The sequence below is a fragment of the Urocampus carinirostris genome, chromosome 11, assembly GCF_059441175.1.
Source record: "Urocampus carinirostris isolate Australia breed hairy pipefish chromosome 11, RoL_Ucar_1.0, whole genome shotgun sequence".
NCBI lineage: Eukaryota > Metazoa > Chordata > Actinopteri > Syngnathiformes > Syngnathidae > Urocampus > Urocampus carinirostris.
This window is the reverse complement of record NC_142359.1, coordinates 41,441,014-41,465,247: the sequence shown is the minus strand read 5'-3', so window position 1 is coordinate 41,465,247 and position 24,234 is coordinate 41,441,014. Positions and strand designations below refer to the sequence as shown.

Here is a 24,234-nt window from a genome sequence, read left to right as displayed (position 1 = left end):
TAACAGTAGCAGATAGGCCTCTGAGAGTACTAACTGTACATACACACGATTACCACAAAGTTAGAATTGTATACGTTTTTGAGCATGCAAAATAACTTGCTGAACTTGTCAAACAGTAGGATAAATGCCGAAAGAACATTTTATTTCATCTCGCGGTCTACTTTGTTAATATATGATAACTACAGTGGCTTGCGAAACTATTTGGCCTTCTTGAACTTTGTGACCTTTTGCCACATTTCAGACTTCAAACATCAATATATAAAACTAATTTCTTGTGAAGCATCAACAATAAGTGGGACACAATCATGAAGTGGAACACACTTTATTGGATATTTTAAACCTTTTTTTTTACAAATAAAAACAATGTCCCACTTATTGTTAAAGCTTCACAAGAAATTAGTTTTATATGTTGATGTTTGAAGTCGGCAGTAGGGCGTTTGAAGGGCCGCAGTAGCTCAGGAGGTTGAGTGCTCGTCTTGGTAACAAGAGATCGCAGTTCGAATCCCGGCTCCTCCGTGTTACATGTCGAAGTGTCCTTGGGTAAGACACTGAACCCTTAATGCCCCCAATAAGCATGTTTGTGCCTTACATGGCTGCACGGCCGCTATTGGGAAATGTGAAGCACATTGTAAAGCGCTTTGGTAAGTCTTCATTGACTTGAAAAGCGCTATATAAACACAGGTCATTTCATTTAAAGTCTGAAATGTGGCAAAAGGTTACAAAGTTCAAGGGGGCCGAATAGTTTCGCAAGCCACTGTATCTATCAGAAAATAACTAATCATTGTTGACCTTTAATAGGTTTCCTAATTATGTTTTACAGTTGCTTCATTTGAGTCTGAAAAAAGCCAAAGTGACATCGTCCATGGAATCAGCCCTTGAGATGTTGGACCCTTTTGTGCCGATGCTTCTCGAATGCCTCACCTCGCAGCATGTCAAGGTGGGAGCAGCTCGGACACAATCCAGAACAATTTGATGATTTATTTTTTTTAAATTCCCATTCAGGTTATAACTGAAGCTTTGGTGGCGCTCACCTGGGTTCTGAAGTTTCCTCTACCCTCCGTGACCAGCAATGTCATTCAGCTGACGAAACAGCTCTTTGTCCTACTGAAGGATTACTCCAAAGCGGGAGCTGCCCGTGGGGAGAACCACCTCCTGGTCCAGAATTGCTTCAAGGTACTAAATTGTTTTAAATACATTTTCTTTGCAGTATGAATCATACTTAATTTGTATTTTAGACTATTGCTATCGTGGTAAAAACAGTCAAGAACAGCAAGATTTCTGAGATCCAGCTGCAGGTACTGCTGGGATATGCTGAGGAGGATATATATGACCAGTCACGGCAGGCAACAGCCTTTGTCCTCCTAAAGGTACATGTAAAAGAAAAAGTAAAGGTTGGAATGATAAAATTGTCAAATGTTTCATTCAGGGAAAGTCTTTGCATTTTGATGCTTTCTTGAAAAGAGTTGAGTTGTTATGGGGGCAAAGCACTATTTTTAAATGTAATGAAATTGCCTTTTATGTGGTTTAGAAATTTGTAATTGTATTATATGATTAGAAGAAGCTGACATGTTTGGTTTACCATCTTACTACTACAAGTGCCCAACTGCGGATTTTGCGCAGATAGCACTTACTTGCCATTGCCATTTGCCTTCCACAGCTGAGCCCTGCATGTGATGGTCGCAGAGTCCTGTCCTTAAGACATTGTCCACTTTTTCCCCCACTGTATCATTTTCTAGCAACTTGTTAGCCGTCTGACTGCAGGTCATGGCTCGCTAATATAGTTATTTTTAGCTGCTTTTGTTTTGATGTTCCCTGTCACTCGCCTTCCACGGCTAGTCCGGCAAGCAAAAGTCGTGGAGTTCCGTGATTCAGATTCCAAATGTTTAACATTCCTCTTACTGGCCTTTTGGAAATTTGACAGACACTGGTATCGGCCTCCAACCCCAAAGTTGTAGTTTACCTGTTTTAGAGAGGAACGTGCAGGTGGAGACTGATATATTAGCTCTTATTATAACTGTTGTGTATGTAGTAGGGTTGTAGTCGGATTCAGAGACAGGCACGGACGGTACATTCATAGAGTGTTTACTTAACTTCTTCTTCGGTAGTTCTCAAGCACAAGTACAAGGCTGCGCATTAGTATACAGCGACACCGCAGGAAGGGGAGTGTATTACACGACACCACAATAACATAAGTGTATCAATTGTGTTTTTGTGATCGATATAGAGCAGTAAAGCATTCTAAAGTGGAAGTTATTAGCTCTCTTACCATAACATTAGTTTACTCTGGCTCTAAAATAGGAGCGCCCACACTTATCCATTCACCAGCTTCGTTGACATTTCCATCCACTTTTTGTTTTAAGTTACCGCATTTTCTGCACGATAAAGCGCACCCGATTATAAGGTGCACCCCCAAAAATAGGCTTTTGTCATATATTTTCCACTCATGAGGCACACTGGACTATAATGCACTACAGTACGAACCATCAAATATGTCAGTCAGACTTTATTAACCCCTGAAAGCGGCCTTTGGACTTTTAAGAAGCTATTAGGTGTCTTAGACACGTTCAGACTGTACGATGTCACCAGTCAGTGAAACATGTCATGCCACATATCATTGGAAAGCTTAAACTCGCGGCAAGAAAAATCTCAGATAAGCAGAGGCGAAGGATGGTGAGAACAGTCAAACTCAACCAACAGACCAGCTCCAAAGATCTACAACATGATTTTGCTGCAGATGATGTCACTGCGCACCGTTCAACTATTCAGCGCACTTTGCACAAGGAGAGGCTGTATGGGAGAGTAATGCGGCAGAAGCCGTTTCTGCGCACATGCCACAAACAAAGTTGCTTGAGGTATGCTAAAGCACGTTTGGACAAGCCAGTTTCATTTTGGAATAAGGAGCTGTGGACTGATGAAGCTAAAATTGAGTTATTTGGACATAACAAGGAGCATAGCATGGTGGAAGAACACAGCATTCCAAGACAAACACTTGCTACCCACAGTAAAATTTTGGTGGTGGTTCCATGATGCTGTGGGGCAGTGTGGTCAGTGTAGGTACTGGCAATCTTGTTAAAGTTAAAGGTCGCATGGATTCTAGTCAGTATCAGCAGATTCTTGCAAACAATGTTCTAGAATCTGTGACAAAGCTGAAGTTGCGCCGGGCCTGGGTACTTCAACAAGACAACAACCCCAAACACTGCTCAAATTCTACTATGGCATTCATGCTGAGTAACAAGTACAATGTTCTTGAATAGCCATCTCAGTCCTCAGACCTGAAAATTATTGAAAATCTTTGTTGTCATTTAAAGCGGGTTGTCCATGCTCGGAAACCATCAAACCTGACTGAAGTGAAGATGTTTTGTAAAGAAGAATGGTCAAAATACCTTCAACCAGAATCCAGACCCCAGGAAGGTTGATGTGTTAGCCCTGAGTTAAACAAAGATGAAAGGAAAGGGTGAATTACAGCTTGGAGGTATGTATGGTAGAAAGTCTGGAATTACGGGTAGACATGCTCGAGAAGGAGTGGCTGTGCTTGTGAGTAAGAAAGCAAAGGAAAAACTAGCGGAAAGCGATATCTTCCAGAAAATGTGGGTGAGGTTAAAGTGGGGTGTAGAAGTACGGCTGTTTATAAGTGCATATGGACCTGGTTCAGAAAGAAGTGTTGAGGAGTTCTGAAGGGATTTGTCCGAATGTGTGGCAAGTGCAAAAGAAGGGTGGAAAGTGGTAATACTAGGTGACCTGAATGCTAGAGTGGGTGATAGAACGGTTGAAAATGTGATTGGTAGATATGGAGTACCAGGAAGTAATGAGAGTGGTAAGAAATTGATTACCGTATTTTCCACACTATATGGCGCACCCCCAAAAAATAGCTTTTGGTCCTATATCTTCCGTACATAAGGCGCACCGGATTATAAGGCGCTACAATGGGAACGTGGACAAAACAGTCAGAAAGTTCAGTCCAACTTATTACCCCCTTAACATTCCGAAAGCTTGCAATGAAGCAAATACGTGTCGTAGACACGTGCGGATGAGGTGTCCGTACGATGTCACTCAAATGCATCGTTCCAAATATCATTCGGAAGGTTAAAGTCTTGGGATTCAAGAAATGCCAACCATTCCTTAGTTTCTATTTTCTTTTTCGCTTGCAACTTTACTGTGCATATGACAATAAATACTTGGAATTGAGTTTAATTTAAAAAAAGACCCATCACAGAAACATCAATATCACTCTGAAACAAGATACTGGGAAAATATATAGCCGGAGTAACTCACCAAAGTCGTTGCGTTCAATAATAATGTGCAACCATGGTCCTCTTATATCCGTGAGTGTAGTAAATCCAGGAGAGTAAAATATTGTCAAATACAGAATGGTAAAACATGTTTTCTCTGTAGACAACCAAACATGCTATTCACGTTCATCTTTTTCGGCCAATTGCAGGCTTTGTTTTGCCCATTTAGCCTATGCGAGCCTGTAAATGATAAAAAGGATCTGCCCCCTTTACCTCCAAATAACTTAAGCCAATAGTGATCGATTCAACTGATGTGATTGACACATCTTTTTCGGCCAATTGCAGGGTTTGTTTTGCCCCTTTAGCCTATGCGAGCCTGTAAATGATAAAAAGGATCCGCCCCCTTTACCTCCGAATAACTTTAGCCTATAGAGATCGATTCAAATGATGATTGACACATTGGTTAGCCAATGAAACGGCGGTATATAAATCCCAGCATATACCACGGACTACTTCGCGTTCGGGGGGAAATCTAATCGGCGGCTGCTTGCATTAGTTGCAAGACTTTGCGACTTAATATTAATCCATATATAAGGCGCATGGTCAGCTTTTGAAAAAAATTAAGACTTAGGTGCGCCTTATAGTGCGGAAAATACGGTGCGTTTTGTGTGGAAAATTAGTTGGTTATTGCAAATACATTAGTTAAAGAGGGACGTGAATAAGTATACTTTTGTCAGATTGGATGGTGGACAGAGCACTGATGGATTATGTGGTGGTTAGGAAAGGGATGTTAAGTAGATTGTTGGATGTGCATGTTTACAGAGGTGAAATGAGTGGTGTGTCTGATGATTTTTATGTGGAAGGAAAACTGATAACAGATTGATCGTGGAGGGCTAGTCATAAGAGGAGTGTGAGGGAAGAGCTGAAAATGTCAGAGTTGAATAAGGCAGAAAAGAAAAGAGTTTAAAAAGAGGATAGGGGAAGAGTATGAACGGATCAGTAAAAGAGAAGTGGAGAGTGTGGAAATGGAATAGAAGTGGTTTAAAGGGGCAGTGTTGAGGAGTGCCAAAGAAGTGTGTGGAATGAGAAAAGTTGGTCGAGGTATTAGGAAAGGAGGTGAATGGTGGAATGATGACGTCTCAGAGGCTGTGACCAGACATGGGACCAAGTCACACATGTGCAAGTCTCAAGTAAGTCTCAAGTCTTCACCTTCAAGTCCCAAGTAAGTCCCAAGTATTTTTTTCTTGGGCAAGTCAAGTCACAAGTCAAGTCCCGAGTCTTAGATTGCCAAGTCCAAGTCAAGTCACAAGTCATAAAAACAGCGACTCGAGTCGACTCGAGTCCAAGTCACTAAGTCTCAAGTCCCCATGTCTGGCTGTGACAGAGAAGAGATGTGCGTTTGAGGAGTGGCTGCATTAAATAGTGGTGATGCGAATGAAGGGTATAAAGTTAAGAAAAGGTTGGTAAAAGTGGTAGTGGAAGCAGCGAAAAGGAAAGCAAATGATGAATGGTGTCGAAAGATAGGAGTGAACTTTGAGGAAAGGAGAAAAGTGTTCTGGAAAGAAGTTGAAAGAGTAAGAAAGAGAGAGTTTGGAAAGGAAGAGAAAGTGAAAGATAAGGATGGTAGATTGCTGGTTAGCGGTAGTGCAGTCAGGACGAGATGGGCAGAGTATTTTGAGGAGTTGCTAAATGTGAAAGATGGGTGAGAAGGAGTGCGAGGTATTGCACAGAGTGAATCAAGGAACAAGGTTTTGGGTGCTCTGAGGAGAGTGATGATCAGCAATAGTATGAGTGGATGTTAAAAGGGGACTGTATGAGAGTGTGATTGTGCTAACTGTTATATCGTGCAGACACTTGAACGCAGATTTGAGAAGGAAATTAAATGTTTTTGAGATGAAGTGTTTGAGGAGTGTGTTAGGAGTGACAAGATTGGATAGATTGAGAAAGGAAATTGTGAGAGACAGAACTGGAGTAGTAGTGGAACTGAGCAAGTGTCTGGATAAGAGTACTCTGTTGGTTTGGACACATGGATGAGGAGCGAATGTTGAAGAGGATCTACAAAGCAGAAGTAAATTGAAGGAGACCAAGAGGAATGCCGCGATTGACGTGGATGGATAGTGTTATGAGTGCTCTGCATGTAAGAGGTCTAAATATAATGGAAGCTTGAGCTCTTGTTGGTGAGTGGAGAGGTGTTGTGAAAGGATAGTGGGATGTTTGGACGTGTTCTAATGGATGGGCAGGGCATCCGTATGATGCGGCAGGGGTAAACCAGTGAAAGGTGTCAGGCCCTGCTGTTGAACAGAAGAGTGTTGTGTCACCCTGATCCTAATGACATGGTCATGCTTTCTTGTGTCCTGTTTAATCTGGTGGGACGAAAGCATGACCAACTTGGATGCCGAGGTGCTTAACCTGTTTGGGTGTTTGGGCATTTGGGTTGGCCATGGTCCAAAAATGTATGTGTTTTTTTGTTTTTTTCTGCTACTTTGTCCCCCTTTTTTATCTTTTATCTTTTTATTTTCTTTATTTTTGTATGTGTTGTCTTGCTGTCGTTCACCCTTCTCAAGGGATATGACGTGTGTGTGTGTGTGTCTCTGTGTCTGTCTCTGTCTCTGTGTGTCTGTCTGTCTCTGTGTGTCTGTCTGTCTCTGTCTCTGTAGTGGTTAGCGCTTGTGCGGCACAGTTCATGGCATGGGAACCTGCCGTGGGTTCAAATCCAGCTCCAGACTTCCTGTGCGGAGTTTGTATGTTCTCCCCGTGCTTGTGTGGGTTTCCTCCGGGCACTCCGGTTTCCTCCCACGTTCCAAAAACATGCTTTTCAGGTAAATTGGCCGGTCCAACACACACAGGTCATATCCCTTAAGAAGGGTGAACGACAGCAAGACAACACATACAAAAATAAAGAAAATAAAAAGATAAAAGATAAAAAAGGGGGAAAAAGTAGCAGAAAAAAAACACGTAAATTTTTGGACCATGGCCAACCCAAATGAATGTTGTCACTCCTAACATACTCCTCAAACACTTCATCTCAAAAACATTTAATTTGGACAGGTGTGAATGAGCGAATGAGTTGTCTGTCCCTGTGTGCCCTGCGATTGGCTGGCAACCAGTTCAGGGCGTCCCCTGCCCACTACCCAGAGATAGCTGGGATGGGCTCCAGCCCCCCCGCGACCCTAATGAGGATAAGCGGTACGGCTAATGAGATAAGATATATATATATATATATATATATATATATATATATATATATATATATATATATAATGTATATATATGTGTGTGTGTGTGTGTGTGTCCATATATATTTATATATCTGTGTGTGTCTAGAATATTTCTATTTTTCCGATTTTTGAAGATTTTCTCGTTTTTGCCTTTCTGAGCGCTGACATCACGTGAAAAAACACCCGCACCCTAGCAAGCAGTCACCATATTGGTTTACATGTTTATTAGTCAAAAAGGATTTGAGTGTTTTAAGCAAGCAACGTTTTATTAGTTTATGTGAAGAATGCCTAGCTGTTGTTGTTGAGTCACTCAAGGCGCCTAAGGATAATCCTCAGTAGCGCTAGACTTGCTTGTGGGAGGCTCCGTAGTTCTCCGAAGGAGAATCCCAGCTGGCGGTGGTATCAGGCAGACTGGAGTGCAGGGCACCGCAGCCAGAGATGCTCGGCCGATTTTTCGTCCTCACCGCAGAGACGGCACCGATCGTCTTCGTATTTCCCCGTCAAATGTTGCCATCTTCGGAGGCAGGGGTGATGACCGGACCGGAATCAAATAAGATCGACAAGGTCTTTCTTTGAGAGCTGGGATTCTTCCACCGGGTTGTGGTGGGAAGAGGTAAGAGAAATGAGACATGGGGGGGGTTTGCAGCTCCTGCGAATAATGGCGAGCCGAGTTTGTGGGTCTAGCGGGGCGGTAGGTTGAGGGAGGGCCGAGCCTAATTTAGCCTGCTCGTCTGCAAGGTCGTTACCCGGGAGGTTGCAGTGACCCGGGACCCAAATAAGCCGGATGCTCTTGGATGGGGAGAAGGCCGCAATTGAGGAGTTAAGGGACAGGAGGGAGGGGTCTGTTATATTAGGGTTGGAGAGAGCTCGGAGGAGGGACTTGCAATCCGTGATGATGGAGGCTGAGGACCAGTCGTTATTGTGGTCTAGCCAGGCGATTGCAGCGATCATGGCAGACTTTTCGGCCTGAAAAGAACTGCTAAAGGCCCCGGTTGGCGCATGCCAGGAGTGGATTACCACTCCGGCTCCTCCATTCTCCGTACCGTTGAGGGTGGAACCATCGGTGAAAATATACAAATCGGTTGGGCCCAGATCCTCAAGTGTTTCCTCTGCAGTGGCAAGTTGTTGGGCAGGGGATGCGGACTTTGGGACGGGGGTGAAATGGATGGGTGGTGGGGGCGCCAGAGGCCACGGGATATTAGGGTCATGTACAGACTCCGAGTCCACTGGCGTGAGGTTGAGAGAGGATAAAATGGGGGTTGTGGAATTACGCCAGTCCTCTCTCTTGAGGCGTTTAGGACCGTGCTTTTGGAGGAGTACTCTCCTGTGATCGTTGGGAGGGAGGTGGAACCATTCATCAGCTTTCCTAAGGCTGGCAAGCTGAAGTCGGGAGGAGAGCGGTGGGAGCTGGGCTTCATGGAGGTCAGCGTCGATGGGAGTAGATCGAAGTTGGCCCGTAAATGCTCGAGCCGCGTCCGATTGTGCCCTCTCCAGTTTCTGGATACTGGTGTTGGAGGCCCAGGGTGCCCAGGCAGGAGCTGCATATTCAGCTGTTGTTTCGCAGTTGGGCTCAGCATAGGTACAACAAATGTTTAGTAGCCAAAATTGGGTGAACTGGCAAACATAATACACGTAGAGCTAACGGGGGCTAAACAAGCGAGGACACGGCAGGCTAGCCGGTTGCTAAAAATGGCTAACTAGGCTCAGTCGGCAGAAAATCAGGAGGCTGCCCGACCAAAACTATGCTTTAAGCAGCCAGGATAACTGAGCAAACAACAAAAAAACGATTACTGCAACAAACACGAACCCATCCGAAAATATACCAAATGATCACGGCAGACTAGCTAGGGCGGACCGAGCCGATCAGTAAAAAAAAAGGGAGGTATCTTACAAAAAACATGTACTAAACAACCAGGATAACTGGGAGTGTAAATGAGCGCAATGCATTTGCCGATTACTACAATCGCTGCCTGCTATTCAACAGAACCCGCCATTATTTTGATTCCTTTTTGTCTTCTGTTGACGTCACAGCTCTAGTGACTAAAGTCCATCTACTTTGAGTTTTCATTTCTCGAGATCCACGGCGCGTGGATTAGTATGGAACATGTCTGCATGATTTTGGGGAGGAACAATACACGTAATTGGAAAAAATTCTTTTGTAATCCTTTTAAAAGAAAAAAAAATAAATTGAGTTCAATTTCACCTTTTTTTCTTGAAGTAGTAACACTTATGGATTTACAAAACAGGCAATTCTGTCCCGGAAGCTCATCGTTCCCGAGATGCAGTCGCTAATGATGAAAGTGGCCAAGCTGTCTATAGACGGAAGTAACTCCATGGTACGAGTTCACTGCCGACAGGTATTGATCAGAACATGGAAAATGAGCCCCCCTGTGTGCTTTGTTTGTTTTTTTTACTACAAACTTTGTTGCAGATTTATATGAAGTATTTGTTAGACTACCCTCTGGGGAACAAGCTGCAGCAGCACCTAGACTTTATTGTGGCCCAGCTGGCGTATGAACATGATATGGGCAGGGAATCTGCACTTGAGATGCTTGCCTCTATCTTTCAGACGTTCCCCCAGGTACTAGACAATAAATAATCAATTTTACACTAGATGTAATTTTAAACTTCAGCATTTGTATCCTCTCAGGATTTACTAAAAAACTACTGCAACCTCTTTTTTGCCCCACTGGCACTCGTGGTGGTCAATGACAGTTCAACATCCTGCAAGAAAATGGCCGCCATGGTCATTAAAGCCCTCCTGGAAAAGCTGAACCTCAACGAGCAAAATTCTCTGTTCTCCCTCGTCAACAATTGGCTGAAGGATGAGAAGGCATATTAGCTCTACTTTAATTCGGGTCACTTTTTATGTAATTCTCTCGTGTAACTCAGACTTTTGCAGGGAGGCTTGAGGCGTTTGGGCACTCAGCTGTGTGGATTATTCGTCGAGGTCGAGGAAGAGAACTTCAATAAACGCCTGGACAATCTGCTTCCACTTTTGGCCAAAGAGCTCAACCCTGAAAACTATGAAACAGTAAGATACATACCATATTTTTCTGACTACAAGGCGCAAAAGTCTCAAATTGGCAAAAAATTATCACCCTTTTTTATCAGACATGTTAAAACAGGGCTGTCTAAACCTTTCAGAAAGCAGGCAAAATTTGGTAAGGTGAATATGTGTGAGGGCTGACTATTCAGCTTGGCATTCTTTGAACTGACTTGAATAAATTCATCCGGTGTGAAAGGTTTGCAGTGCTTGGCGATCAGCTTCTCGACCTCGTGGCTGGCCTTTGTAGCATTTTAATTTGACTCGCAGGGTCTTGTGAAAAGCGCTCCTATGCCGTTAACAGCTTCCAGTTATTTCACCTTTTAATAGCTTTCGTTTCCAATCAACTTTTTGTAGTCAGCATGTTTAGTCTGGCAGTGCCTTCTGATATTATATTTTCGGAAAAACATTTAGCATACATGCAGCCATGCATTTATTTCTACATTTCACGACTTTCCGCAATGCTTTTTCCTTCATTAAGTTAAGAACGATTGAATTACTTCCCTCAATGTCTTTCCCACCATTCAGTTCAAAATTTCTCGTGCTGAGTAAAGACTTTCTGTGACGGCGATACAAAACTATCCCAATGGTCTCTAACCTCATCTCTACCACGGACCAGTTTAATGTACTACAATATTCCCGAGGCCCAGCCCAATAACATCAATAATTTGGTGCCGTGACTAAAGCGTAGTGTACTGATAAGATAAAACCCAATGCCTATTTGCCTAGTGGCAGTGAATAGGATCTGGCGCCCTCTGCAAACTGGGTTCAATACTTTGTTGCAATCGATGTTATGCAATTGTGATCAGATCACATTCTGAGTGATCAATGGGTACTTTTTCTTTTTTTGTGCAACCCTAGCTCTTAAGTTTTAATTCCATGTGCTTTATAGTCCAGTGTGCCATATATATATGCAAAAATATAACAAAAGACTATTTTTTTGGGCACACCTTACAATCCAGTGCGCAAAATTGTGCAGAAAGTGCACTAATTCATTTCAGTTACGAACATCAATACTTATTGGATGAGTTTAGTATTAATGTATTTAAAATAATTTACTGTTGGTTTATTATCAATTATGTTCAATGTTTAAAGTATGGCTCATTTTAAACGCATCACAAACTTAGGACTAAAGCTAAAAACTCAAAGAGAAGAAGCTGATTTAAATGCAAAAAGAAAATTATTCTTTAGATGGGGAATTATCTTTCAGGTAACAAAATGTTCACACATATACTGGACTGTCTCAGAAAATTAGAATATTGTGATAAAGTTCTTTATTTTCTGTAATGCAATTAAAAAAACAAAAATGTCATACATTCTGGATTCATTACACATCAACTGAACTATTTCAAGCCTTTTATTATTTGAATATTGCTGAATTTGGCTTACAGCTTAAGAAAACTCAAAAATCCTATCTCAAAATATTAGAATATCATGAAAACGTATACAAGTAGGCTATTCAACTAATCACCTGAATCATCTAATTAACTCGAAACACCTTGCGAGGGTTTCCTGAGCCTTAAAAACACTCAGCTTGGTTCAGTAAACTAAATCACAAGTATGGGGAAGACTGCTAATCTGACTGCTGTCCAGAGGACCATCATTGATACCCTCCATCAGGAGGGTAAGACACAAAAAGAAATTTCTCAAAGAGCAGGCTGTTCACAGAGTGCAGTTTCAAAGCATATCCACAAAAAGTCTGTTGGAAGGGAAAAATGTGGCTGGAAACGCTGCACAACCAAGAGAGATGACCGCAGCCTTAACAAAATTGTGAAGAAGAGCCGCTTCCAGAATTTGGGGGAGCTTCAAAGACAGTGGGCTGAAGCTGGAGTCCAGGTATCAAAAGCCACAGTTCACAGACGTGTCCGGGAAATGGGCTACAATAGCCGTATTCCCATGGTCAAGCCACTTCTGAACTCAAGACAACGGAAGAAGCGTCTGACTTGGGCTATGGAGAAGAAGCACTGGACAGTTGCAGAGTGGTCCAAAGTCCTCTTTTCAGACGAAAGCAAGTTTTGCATTTCATTTGGAAGTCAAGGCGCCAGAGTCTGGAGAAAGGCTGGAGAGGAGCAAAATCCAAGTTGCTTGAAATCCAGTGTGAAGTTCCCACAGTCAGCAATGGTTTGGGGAGCCATGTCAGCTGCTGGTGTTGGTCCACTGTGTTTCATCAAGTCCAGAGTAAATGCAACTGTGTACCAAGAGATTTTAGAGCACTACATGCTTCCATCTGCTGAAAAGCTCTATGGAGATGAGGATTTCATTTTCCAGCATGATCTGGCACCTGCCCACAGTGCCAAAACCACCAGTAACTGATGCACTGACCATGGCATCACTGTACTTGATTGGCCTGCTAATTCCCCTGACCTGAACCCCATCGAGAATTTGTGGGGTATAGTTAAGAAGAAGATGAAAGACACCAGACCTACAAATGCAAATGAGCTGAAGGCCGCTATCGAAGCATCCTGGGCATCAATAACACCTCAGCAATGCCGCAGGCTGATTGCCTCCATGCCACGCCGGGTTGATGCAGTAATCCGTGCAAAAGGATTCCCAACCAAGTACTGAGTGCATCAATGGACATTTTCAAATGTTTGATTTAGTTTTGCTGTTATAAAATTATTTTTTTACTTGGTCTGAGGAAGTATTCTAATATTTTGAGATAGGATTTTTGAGTTTTTTTCAGCTGTAAGCCAAAATCAGCAATATTCAAATAATAAAAGGCTTGAAATAGTTCAGTTTATGTGTAATGAATCCAGAATGTATGACATTTTTGTTTTTTTAATTGCATTACAGAAAATAAAGAACTTTATCACAATATTCTAATTTTCTGAGACAGTCCAGTATACTTTGAATAGGGTAGGGAAGTAACCGACAGTGTTGGGCATGTTACATTACAACAATTATTCATTATATTTACTCACTACTTCTTCCAAAACGGAACTGATTTAATAACTGAATTACACTATAGTAAAAGTAAGTATAGTTACCAGGGAAAGTACCGTATTTTCCGCACTATAAGGCGCACCGGGTTATAGGGCGCACCCCGAAAAAATAGTTTTTGGTCCTATTTTTGACATATATAAGACGCACCGGATTATAAGGCGCTACAATGGGAACGTGGACAAAACAGTCAGATAGTTCAGTCCAACTTATTACCCCCTTAACATTCCGAAAGCTTGCAAAGACGCAAATACGTGTTGAGAACACGTGCGAATGCGGTGTCCGTAAGATGTCACTCAAATGCATCGTTCCATCATTCGGAAGGTTAAAGTCTTGGGATTCAAGAAATGATAACCATTCCTTCGTATCTATTTTCTTTTTCGCTCGCAACTTTACTGTGCATCTGACAATAAACACTTGGAATTGAGTTTAATTTAAAAATAGACACTCCATTCCATCCATTAGCTGCACCGCTTATCACAGAAACATCGAGTTCAGTCTGAAACAGGACAATATAAAACCGGGAATAGCTCACCGAAGTCATTGTGTTCATAATAATGTGCAGGCAATGTCCTCTTATATCCGTGAGGGTAGTAAATCCAGGAGAATACAATATTTACAAATACAGAATAGAAAAAAATGCTTTCTCTATGCCATCGGCCACATGCTATACGCATTCATCTTTTTCGGCCAATTGCAGGCTTTGTTTCGCTGTTTAAGCCAATGGCAGCCTGTACATTATAAAAACAGGGATGTGATTTTTCCGCTAATTCGCGGAATTCCGCTTTTTTTATCTCCAAAAATAAAATTTTAAAATTTCCGGTGTTTTAATTGGTAAAAAAAAACGATTTCGTCTCGACAGCATGCCATTTGAGTGTTTCCGTAACTGAAATGAAACGTACTTGCGATTGGTTGAAGTCTCGTGTTGACCAATAAACGCGCTTGTTATAGGAGTGTGCCATTGTTCATTTCTCACACGTTTTTGCCGGGTGTTTAAAGAAAGATGTCCGTGATCGAACGCAAAGATGCTCCGCGAGCTAAAGAAATTGATAAGATTGTAAAAAACAAGTTTCGATGGGACTGGTTGGAGAAGGAATTATCTACGAATGTTGGAAAGAAGACTGTGACGAATTTGTTCAATGACTTTATTCGGAAGATCGATCGTGCCGGGAAAGCACTTTGCATTTGGTGTCATGATACCATCGACTATGGTGGGAGAGGTTTCAAAGCTCTTGAAAGTCACGCAAAGAGCAAAAAACACGTGAAAGAACTCCAGTCAAGAACGACAAATTATTCCATCGCTGGAAGTTTCGGTGCCCAAACGAAAACTCCAAAACTTTACGGCCTCCATCCCTTATTGACATCACAATCGGAAGCGGTAATAAAGAGACGTGATCCACCCCAACAACCTGTACCAGTTGCTGATAGAGTCGTGAATTTTGAGGTAGGTGGTAAACTTTTCAAATTTATTTGACAGTTTTCCCATTTTTTTCGAAAATATTATAACGTAATAAAAATGGCCATAAATATTTAACAATTACAATAATAGATTTTCATGTGTACATTACACCAACACTTTACTGTAGGGCCTATACTTATTGTACTTTCATTTATCAAATACTTGGATACGCTGCTATTAAAGAAATAAATTATTACATTTAAAATATGATTTAGGAAATTTAAAAATATTATTAAGCCTAATAGTAATCAAAACTATTGTCAGTATTTATATTTTTTAAATTAAGTACTTGTATGATATTCTACCATTGATTTTCTTAATGGCCACGATATTATTATGGTACATAATTTACTTAATATTAATAACATGGTTAATCATTGACACAAACTCAAATGAATGCTGCATGTTTGCACTTTTTAGGTTTCAAGATGTTGAGTGTCTTGATGTATGCAGTTACAGAGATGATCTTAGTCGAATGCATGATTGTGTTTTTATCAGAGCTTGCTGCATGAGGTATTTTATGTTTTTGTTATCCATTATGTATTAAGAATGATTGATTAAATGATTTATTGCATGGTAAATATTATTTCCAATGGTTTGTAGCTAATTTTCAACATTTTTTTGTCACCATAATAAATACTCTGACATGTGAATGTGCATGAAAGTTTAGACTAAATCCTTTTTTATTTACTTTGGTCGCATGACATTTTGGATTATAATTCAAATAATTATTTAAATTATTTAATTGTTTACTGATTATTGTTAAATTTCTTTTATTCTTCAGGCAATGCTGTTGGGAGTGCTGGCCGAAAATTCTCTTCCGTTCACCATGGCCCCAAAGCTCATCACACTGTCAAAGGAACTGGCAAGGGATCCAAAAGCTCTGAATGGACTGTCCATGGATAGAACCAGTGCATCCTACAAAACAAAGTATGGCCTTGCCCATACTATGCTTGATGAGACTTTAACAAACTTAAGATCCTCCCACTTTTCAATGAACATTGATGAGTCCACCAGCAACAATCTACACCGTGTCCTGTGTGTTCTCGTCAGCTATTTCTCCCCGTCGACAAAGTCTGTTGTGGTGGAACATTTAGCATCTTTGAGTGTTGTTAAAGTTGACGGCAAATCTCTCTTTGATGAACTCTCAGCCCTCATGACCAAGAACAATATTCCCTGGAGCAATTTGGTGTCTGTGTTGATGGACTCATGTGCAGTGATGCGGGGTTCCAAATCTGGAGTTGAGACGCGTTTGCGAGAGGGACCAGCACCACATCTCCTTGACATAGATGGGGATACCTGCCACCACATCCACAACGCCTCTAAGCATTTTTGCAAGCCATTTGAGTACAAGATTGAAGGACTCCATAATGATCTCTTCAACGATTTCAAGTGGTCAACCGATCTGAAGGAAGCTCTTCAAGAAATTTGCTTTCTGACAGGCATCACCTTCACCATGCCAGAGAGATTTGTCAGCCATCGATGGCTTTCAAACTATAATGTTTCAATGTCCACCTTACGCCTCATGGATGTCTTTACCATCTTCTACTATGCATTTCTTGGCAGAGGAGATAAAGAACTCTATCTTCCCACCATCATGGCCATCTACCACAAGAAGGATCTTTCAAGAGAAGTCAAAGCCAAACTCAAAGACATACAATCAGCTTTAGGCCAAAAGAACATGACTGAGGAAGGAAGGAAGAGGAAGCAGAGGATCTATGAGAAGATATTCTTCACAAGATTGGATACGCTTCTCACCCTCAACCTGTACACAGCAGTTCTGCCCTTGCTGAAGAACTATGTGATCACCTTTGAGACGAAAACGCCAATGATCCACAAGCTGAACGACAAGCAAGTGTCCTTCTTCAAGAAGTTCTTGTCCTGTTTCCTAAAGCCAGAGTCCCTTCAAGGCTGTAAACTGACAGAAATTGAACTGAACAACAAAGCCAACCAACTCCGAGAAAATGATATTTTCTATGGTGGTGTCACCAGCAAACTGATGGATTCTTCTAACAAGTCGTCAGTTGTGTTCAAGTTCAAAGCCAAAGCCAAGGCAGCATATCTGGCATGTGGTCTGTACCTTCAGAAAAAGTTGCCCATGAACAGCAAGCTTCTGAGAGCAGCCTCTGCCATTGACCCACTTGCCAGAGGACACAGCTCAACTTTAAACCAACTGAAGAAGCTGTCGTCGTTGGTCACCAATGTCCTTGATGAGTCAGAGCTGGGGAACTATGATCTCGAGGTGAGAGAATACCAGTTGGACAGTGAGTTGCCAACACCTTTGGACTCAGAGGGGAAGGCAATTGCACTGGATCGTTGGTGGGCCCAAGTCTTTGCTGTTGGAAGATACCCAACCCTGGCCAAGATGGTGAAGGCTCTCATGAGTTGCTTCCATGGGCCGCAAGTAGAGGGGGCTTTTAGTGTCATGGGTGATGTCCTGAACCCCAAAGCATGCAGAATGGACATAGCCACATACAGTTCTATCCAGACTGTAAAATATGCCCTAAGAGCAAGAAATACCACCTCTGTCAGCCATTTTGGAAGGAAAGACATTCTGATGGATCCTGTGCAGTCCATACTGTGCCTAAATCTGAGGACATCCTCCAAAAGGTACAGGGAGGAGAAGGATGCAGAAGCAGCTATGTTGTCTGCAAAACGAACAGAACTTGCTGTGAAACAGGACACCCAAATGAGCAAGGCTGCCTCAAGAAGAACCATCAAAGCTGCACAGAAGCAGGCTAGAAAGACCCATTCCAAAGCAATGAAGTCTAGGAGGAAGTAGTGTTTGGGTCATGTGAATGGATTTAGCTGTGTCCCGACGGATCACCACCTTATCGTGGTGGGGCACTTTGCGCGTCTCCATGACCCCCAGAGCTATGTCGGAGGGAGTCTCGTACTCCTGGTAGGGTTACCCAAGCCGAACAGGTCGAAGGGTAGAGTCCAGACTAAGAGTGATCCCAAAAGCTGGTGGCGGCACGCTTTGAGGCGGTTTCCTACAGACCTGGATCCCGTTAGCCGCCTGCAGTTGTAGAAAGATGCCGGTCGTCTAGGGTCTCCCTTGCCACTGGAACCATCTTCTTTACAATTAAGATAGTGGCGTTGGGGAAATGTTTTTTAATGTGACTGATTTTGAGTTGACTTAAACTGTAATTTTATATGGGATAGTTCAATATACATTGAAAATTTATGCTGTTGTCTTGTCTATTTCTTTGTCATCTGAGTGCATTGAAAGTACTTAAAAAAACCCATGAGCTCCGGGGGGGGGCTTCGCCCCACTTTTCCCCCCACCAGGGCACTGCCCTGGTCCTACCTGGTTCCCCCCCCCCCCACCCCAGCTAGCAATAACCCCCCCCCCCCCCCCCCCCCCCCCCGCTAATTTTCAGATAATTTCACTTTGGTCAAATCACATCCCTGTAAAAAGGATCCGCCTCTTGACCTCCGAATAACTAGCCAATAGTGATCGATTCAACTGATGATTGACACATCTTTTTCGACCAATTGCAGGCTTTGTTTGCCGTTTGAGCCAATGGCAGTCTGTAAATGATAAAAAGGATCCGCCGCTTGACCTCCGAATAACTTTAGCCAATAGTGATCGATTCAACTGATGATTGACACATCTTTTTCGGCCAATTGCAGGCTTTGTTTGCCGTTTGAGCCAATGGCAGTCTGTAAATGATAAGAAGGATCCGCCTCTTGACCTCCGAATAACTTTAGCCAATAGTGATCGATTCAACTGATGATTGACACATTGGTTAGCCAATGAAACGCCGGTAAATAAATCCCACCATCCACCGCGTACTACTTGGCGTTCGGGGGAAAATCGAGTCGGCGGCTGCAAGTTAGTTGGAAAACTTAATGTTGATCCATAAATAAGGCGCATTGTATTATAAGGCGCATGGTCAGCTTTTGAAAAAAATAAAGGCTTTTAGGTGCGCCTTATAGTGCGGAAAATACGGTAACTATTTCCGTACCTTTTAAAAATAAGTTTTTGCATATTGAAGCATTTTCTGAGCAAATGCAAAACATGGCGTCTACTTGTAGAGAAGGGAATGCCGACTGTTTTTAGAAAATTGTTTTCTTTGGGTTCCGCTCACTGAAAGAGCTCTTTCGGGTCCCAAATGGCTCTTTAGGTTGTTTTTGTGGCTTTATTCCCTACATTACCAATTATTAGGTAACATTAGGCACGAAATGACTAAAAAACTGGGAAAAATTGAGGAAAAAGCACAAAAATAGAAAAAAAAACAAAAAACAAATACAATAACTAAAGGAAAAATAAAACACTAACACTGAAAAATATGGGAAATGGATTAAATTATTTCTAAATCTTCATAATAATAACAATAAACAATTTTAACTTTTTTTTATGGTAAAATTTGAACAACACAGATTCCCCAAAAAGTGCATATTGACCTAGCATAAGATAAACCCGAACTGACCCAGGTCTGCTGGTATTTAAGGCTGACCCACCCCGTGCCCGACCAATTAAATGAATTAAAGCCAGTCTTTTTTTGAAAAAAAAATCCAAGATAAACAAGACTGTATAGACAATGGTTTTTTTTTTTTCTATTTTTGTGTCTGCAGATGTTTCATTAACCAACAATTTTCCATCATAGACAGATTTTTTTAAAGAGTGAGGGAACATTTTAACGCAGTCCATCATTTTGTTGGGTTGAATAGTGGGCCTTAAACCAAAGCAACAGTATGTCTTTAAGAATCTAGTGTGGCACTTTAAGAGCAAGAGGGGTAGAAAGACAAAGAAGAACAATGACTGGTGCATAATAATTAAAAAAGTCAAAGAGAGCGAAATCAGCCTAACCCTGAACATATCGATTGACATTTTAGGTTTGACCTGGCCATAAATTGGGTCTGGCTCAGGCTTAAGTACTTACCTCTGTATCACATAATATTGGAATTTTAGTATTAGGATAATCCTAACCCAAAGTATATTTTAAAATTGTATGTTTTTCGAACCAGTGTAAAAAATGTCATTAGAATATTGTGGCTGTTGATTGTCAAACTGTACTAAGCATGAACCCTATTTTTATGACTTCTCTTGTTGTCGCAGATTGAGGAAGAGGAGGACGAGAGAGCAGCAGACAGGCTCCTGTTCGCTTACCTCACTCTCATCACCAAATTGATTAAACACTGTGGTTTCTTAGAGCTCACCAAACCATGTGACACTCTTTCTGTTATTTGGGGTAAGGTACACACTTTCTGTCTGGCAAACTTGGACAATATTCACACCAGCGTTTGGGAACATATTTGAGCTAAAAAAAAACATAAGAGCAAACTTTTTTTTTTTTTAATGTATTTATTTATTTTGAAAGCGAGCAACGCCATATATATATATATATATATTTGAAGAAAAATTCAACAAAACCGTCAATCCCAATCTCCAGACAGTAGTTAATTCTTAATTGCATTTTATTTCACTATTTATGTTTGATGATTTGATTAAATCTATGTAATTAGTAGTTATGCACTGTGTCCCATATCAATATAAATATACTACTTAAAATTCTTCTCCCTCCGTTACTTAAAAGTGTTGAGGCTCATTTTGAATTGCCATTTTTTTGTCATAAATAAGTTATTTGGTTAAAATGTTACATTCTACTTCAAACAAGGATACCAGTGCAGACTGCGCTGAGCGAGGAGTGTGTGCGTCCTGTCCAGTGTATTGCTCCGCCTATTCCTACCACTTACCCAATCAGACTGCTCTAAGTGCTTAGCTAGAGCTTCTGGGGAAAATGTTTGTTTTGGGAGTATTCATCATAAAATTTCTCAACAATGATTACAGTGTTTAACGAGCTTCCATTATTTTTTTTGCGATTTACAGCCAGAAAGGGGTATGCTGGTGGGACACGCTGACTGCAAACTGTAGTAAAAAATGTGTCCTATATATGCTGGATGAAACTTCCAATCAGTCAGCCTTGCCCCTGCTCTTTTTGTGCACTTTCCATTTTCTCTTTTCACTTATAAAAAAGAGCCATTAATGACTCGCAAGCCATAAGTTCCAGATATCTGAGTAACTCAAATCTGCTTTGGTTTCAGGCCATATCGAAGCCCATTTGCGTTACCCTCACTGCTGGGTGTGGCTGACGGCCTCACAGCTTTTTGGACAACTTTTTGCAGCCCATCAGGCTGAGGAGCTGGTGGCGGCGTGGAGAGCCGAGGGGAGTGGCAAATCACAGCTGCGAGTGGCCGCTGCTTTTATCACAAAGAATTTGGACAAAAAGGTAATCATGGGAGTAAATAAGAAGATCCTATACAGTTTTACCTCTTCACACAAGCCTAATTCATTCAGGATCATGCTCTTAGCCCGAATTGCTCGTGTAACGGGCACATTTTTCCTGATATGAAGTAATTGAAAAAAAATAACCCTTGATAGCTATAAAACAAATCTTCCTGATCAATAAAAACACATTCAAATAGTAATCAAACATAAAAACACAGTAATAACAGGGTTCCCACAGCTCCTTGAAGACATTTAATTCTTTACTCTAAAGATAAGACCTTAATTGGCATTAAAATGTCTTTAATCCAAATCTGAAAGCCTTAAAAATGTAAAATGTAGATTTACATTTGTTTGAACTAAAAATATTTCGCAACATTTATCTTGTTTTTTTGTTCTGTATACACGTGTACACGAATGACAAAGTAAATCTGAATCTGATGGGAACAAGGCTAGACCACAATAACAGAACTATCAAAACTGTGATGTGTTTTATGTCAGGCTTTGCAAAGCAGACGCATGTCTTGGGTCCACCCCTAATACACATTGCACTTTGGACCATTGGAAAGTGTACATTTAATGAGAAAAGGCTGTCCGACCAATGTTTTTTTTTGTCATGGCTAAAAGCTGTGCGAGATAATGGGTACGAAGTACAGTGTAATGTGTGCAATAAATGATCTGTGTTTTTTTTGTTTTTTTTTAATAGTGGATTTTTTGTTCACTTGGTCTTAAAACACATTGAATTTAACTTGCCTCAAGCTGTAGGAACCCTGAATAAGATGGTAGCGAAATATATATGAGTTTGTTATGAGCACTTAAAATTGAATTGAAGTGTCTTTATTTTCATTAATATCGACACGGTGAAACATTGTATGCAACGAGATTAGACATAGCGCTCCAGGGTAAAACATGTAATAGATACTTTAGGCAAAATAAATTATTACAACGTAGTGCTTAGAAAAACAGGGCTAAGTCATAATTATAATAACAATAATGCAATGGGAAGGGGGGTGATCAAGTGCATGGAATAGTCATGGAGATCACATACTTCAATTTACTGTACACGGTTTCTATTTTTTTCTATCATTTTCAATTGTGTATGCCAGAATAAAACAAATGATCCGGGAAATGTATTTGACTTTCTAAATTGTTATTACCAGGTTCATTATTAAAAATGGGCTAAATAACTCCGGCAACCAATTAAAAACATCATTTTACTAGAAAATCACAATGACCCAGCAGTGGTTAGCTATTCTTACAACAGGTCTGCAGGCACCACGTTGGAGACTCATACCAATCGTTTCTCCGGCGCCGTCACGAATGGCAGCCACTCCAGCAGCTCCCGTGTTATTTTCGATTGTTCTCAGCTCAGGGATGCTGCTGGAAAAGTGAATTTCCCTTCGGGGATGAATAAAGTATCTATCTATCTATCTCTATCTATCTATCTGTCAACCTCCACGGCTCCATGCCCTTACAAACTGTCGTATTTTCCCTTACAAAATACAAAAAAATCTTAACATTTTTTTTTTCTCCAAACGTTTATTTATGTAGTTTAACATGTTATATTGTACATGTGTTTCGTTATATCATTCTATACATATTCTTACTAATAAAATTAAAAAGAAAATGAAAAAAACTAAAATCCGATTAATTGTTATCAGCCTAACTAGAATATCCATTAATATCACTTTAAATTTAAATTTGTAAATATATTTCTTGGCGGAAAAAATGAGTTGGCATTTCTATTTTGTAAACTACACCACAATATCAACCATTGAGGCTTGTATTTTAAATTGCAAACAGACTATTTAACAGGGACAGAAAATACAAACCTTTGCAGCCTTGTGACTGGGAAACATGTTTTTCATAAGCCTTGTGAAGTGATCGGCAACTGTTGGAGGTATGTTGTGCTCTGCGATGAAATGGCAGAACATCACTTCTGTAGCTGTTGAGGAATCTTCTGGTGTAGTGCCTAATTTCGACCCGCCTGCAAAATCCTCCCCCCCCACGTGAACGCGCATTCTGCTGCGCCTCCGACAATAGCTTTATTGTTTTAATAAGCTTATTATATAGAATACGATTGCTATTGTCGGAACCGCAGCAGAATGCGCGTTCACGCGGGGGGGGGGGAGGGTTTTACAGAGGAGTCGAAATAAGGCACTACAGCGGCAGACGCATGCGCACAATAGCATAAAACGCTCGCTTCGTTTGCAACGGAAAAAAACGATACCGAGAGAGGCTACCGCAGCTAACTCGTTTGACTTGATTGATTTGCCGTTTCGTGATAGTCTGTGTATACCGACCGGATGGTACCCATAATTGACAAATTTGCGTTTTTCCGTACAGATTTTCTTGTACGTCGTACACGTCTTAAAATGCATAATAAACTTACTTTGTACGGCAAAAACGTACAGGTTGACAGGTATGGAGACCCCTGCATTAAAGTACATAATTAACATTGCTCATAAGTAAATAATGGTTTTCCCCTTGACCTCCTTACATAACATCCCCTATGAAACATTTCTAGAGGTACCACTGGTGGTAGCCTTGAGACTGCTTGTAAACTGGATTATCCTTCGTTTAGTGAGCAAGACTTTTGTTGTAAATAACTCGTAAACAAAAATTATTGTGTTTAAAGCTGCTCGTGAAGAGTTACCACTGTAATTTAGGTTGTAGATGTCTTATCATTCCATAATATATTTTTCCTGCAGATGAGAAGCCTAGCCTCATCCTTCTGCTATCAGCTGCAGTCCAAATTCTTGGACGAGGCGTCTGGAGAGCAGGTGATCAAAAACCTTCTCTTTGTGGCCAAGGTTCTCTACCACCTTTCTCCAGAGTCAGATTTTGCCTCGCCTGAGGAGGAAATGACAAAAGAGATGGAGAAGGAAGGAGAGGAGCATAACAACGAAGAAGAGGAGGAAGACATTAGGGACAACAAACCTCCTTCACTTCTTTGGCTCATAAATAAACTGTCACTGATGTCCAAAAGAGAGGCATCAAAAAATCCTAAAATTCCTCTTAAGGTACCAAAGTAGTATCTAGAATAGAGTCGAGCAAACATTGGCCTGTGGGCCACATACAAACTGTTTTAATCCAGCCTGTTAAAGTTT

At 41.2% G+C, this 24,234-nt stretch overlaps 2 protein-coding genes across 3 annotated transcripts in view; both read left to right on the top strand.

The window, feature by feature from the left end:
• The window catches only part of utp20 (UTP20 small subunit processome component), a 71,828-nt gene that overhangs the window by 42,718 nt on the left and 4,876 nt on the right, over positions 1-24,234 (top strand). Inside the window, exons 48-57 of one of the 2 annotated variants that reach the window (XM_088346779.1) lie at positions 821-937; positions 1,003-1,173; positions 1,236-1,367; positions 9,694-9,804; positions 9,879-10,028; positions 10,098-10,280; positions 10,350-10,481; positions 19,958-20,090; positions 20,944-21,128; positions 23,836-23,907. In XM_088346779.1, coding sequence (XP_088202905.1) covers positions 821-937; positions 1,003-1,173; positions 1,236-1,367; positions 9,694-9,804; positions 9,879-10,028; positions 10,098-10,280; positions 10,350-10,481; positions 19,958-20,090; positions 20,944-21,128; positions 23,836-23,907 — 1,386 coding nt within the window. Of the gene's footprint in view, positions 1-820; positions 938-1,002; positions 1,174-1,235; positions 1,368-9,693; positions 9,805-9,878; positions 10,029-10,097; positions 10,281-10,349; positions 10,482-19,957; positions 20,091-20,943; positions 21,129-23,835; positions 24,148-24,234 lie in introns of both variants that reach the window. The other variant, XM_088346778.1, reaches the window with a different exon arrangement.
• Positions 14,195-18,079, top strand: LOC148357399 (uncharacterized). Its single transcript, XM_088347852.1, has 2 exons — positions 14,195-14,877; positions 15,677-18,079. The coding sequence occupies exons 1-2, from the start codon at positions 14,437-14,439 to the stop codon at positions 17,672-17,674; spliced, it is 2,439 nt and encodes an 812-aa protein (XP_088203978.1). The 5' UTR covers positions 14,195-14,436; the 3' UTR covers positions 17,675-18,079.

Coding starts and splice junctions, on each gene's coding strand:
- LOC148357399 (XM_088347852.1), top strand. CDS start 14,437: ATGTCCGTGATCGAACGCAAAGATGCTCCGCGAGCTAAAGAAATTGAT. Junction 14,878..15,676: donor ATAGAGTCGTGAATTTTGAG/GTAGGTGGTAAA, acceptor TTTATTCTTCAG/GCAATGCTGTTGGGAGTGCT.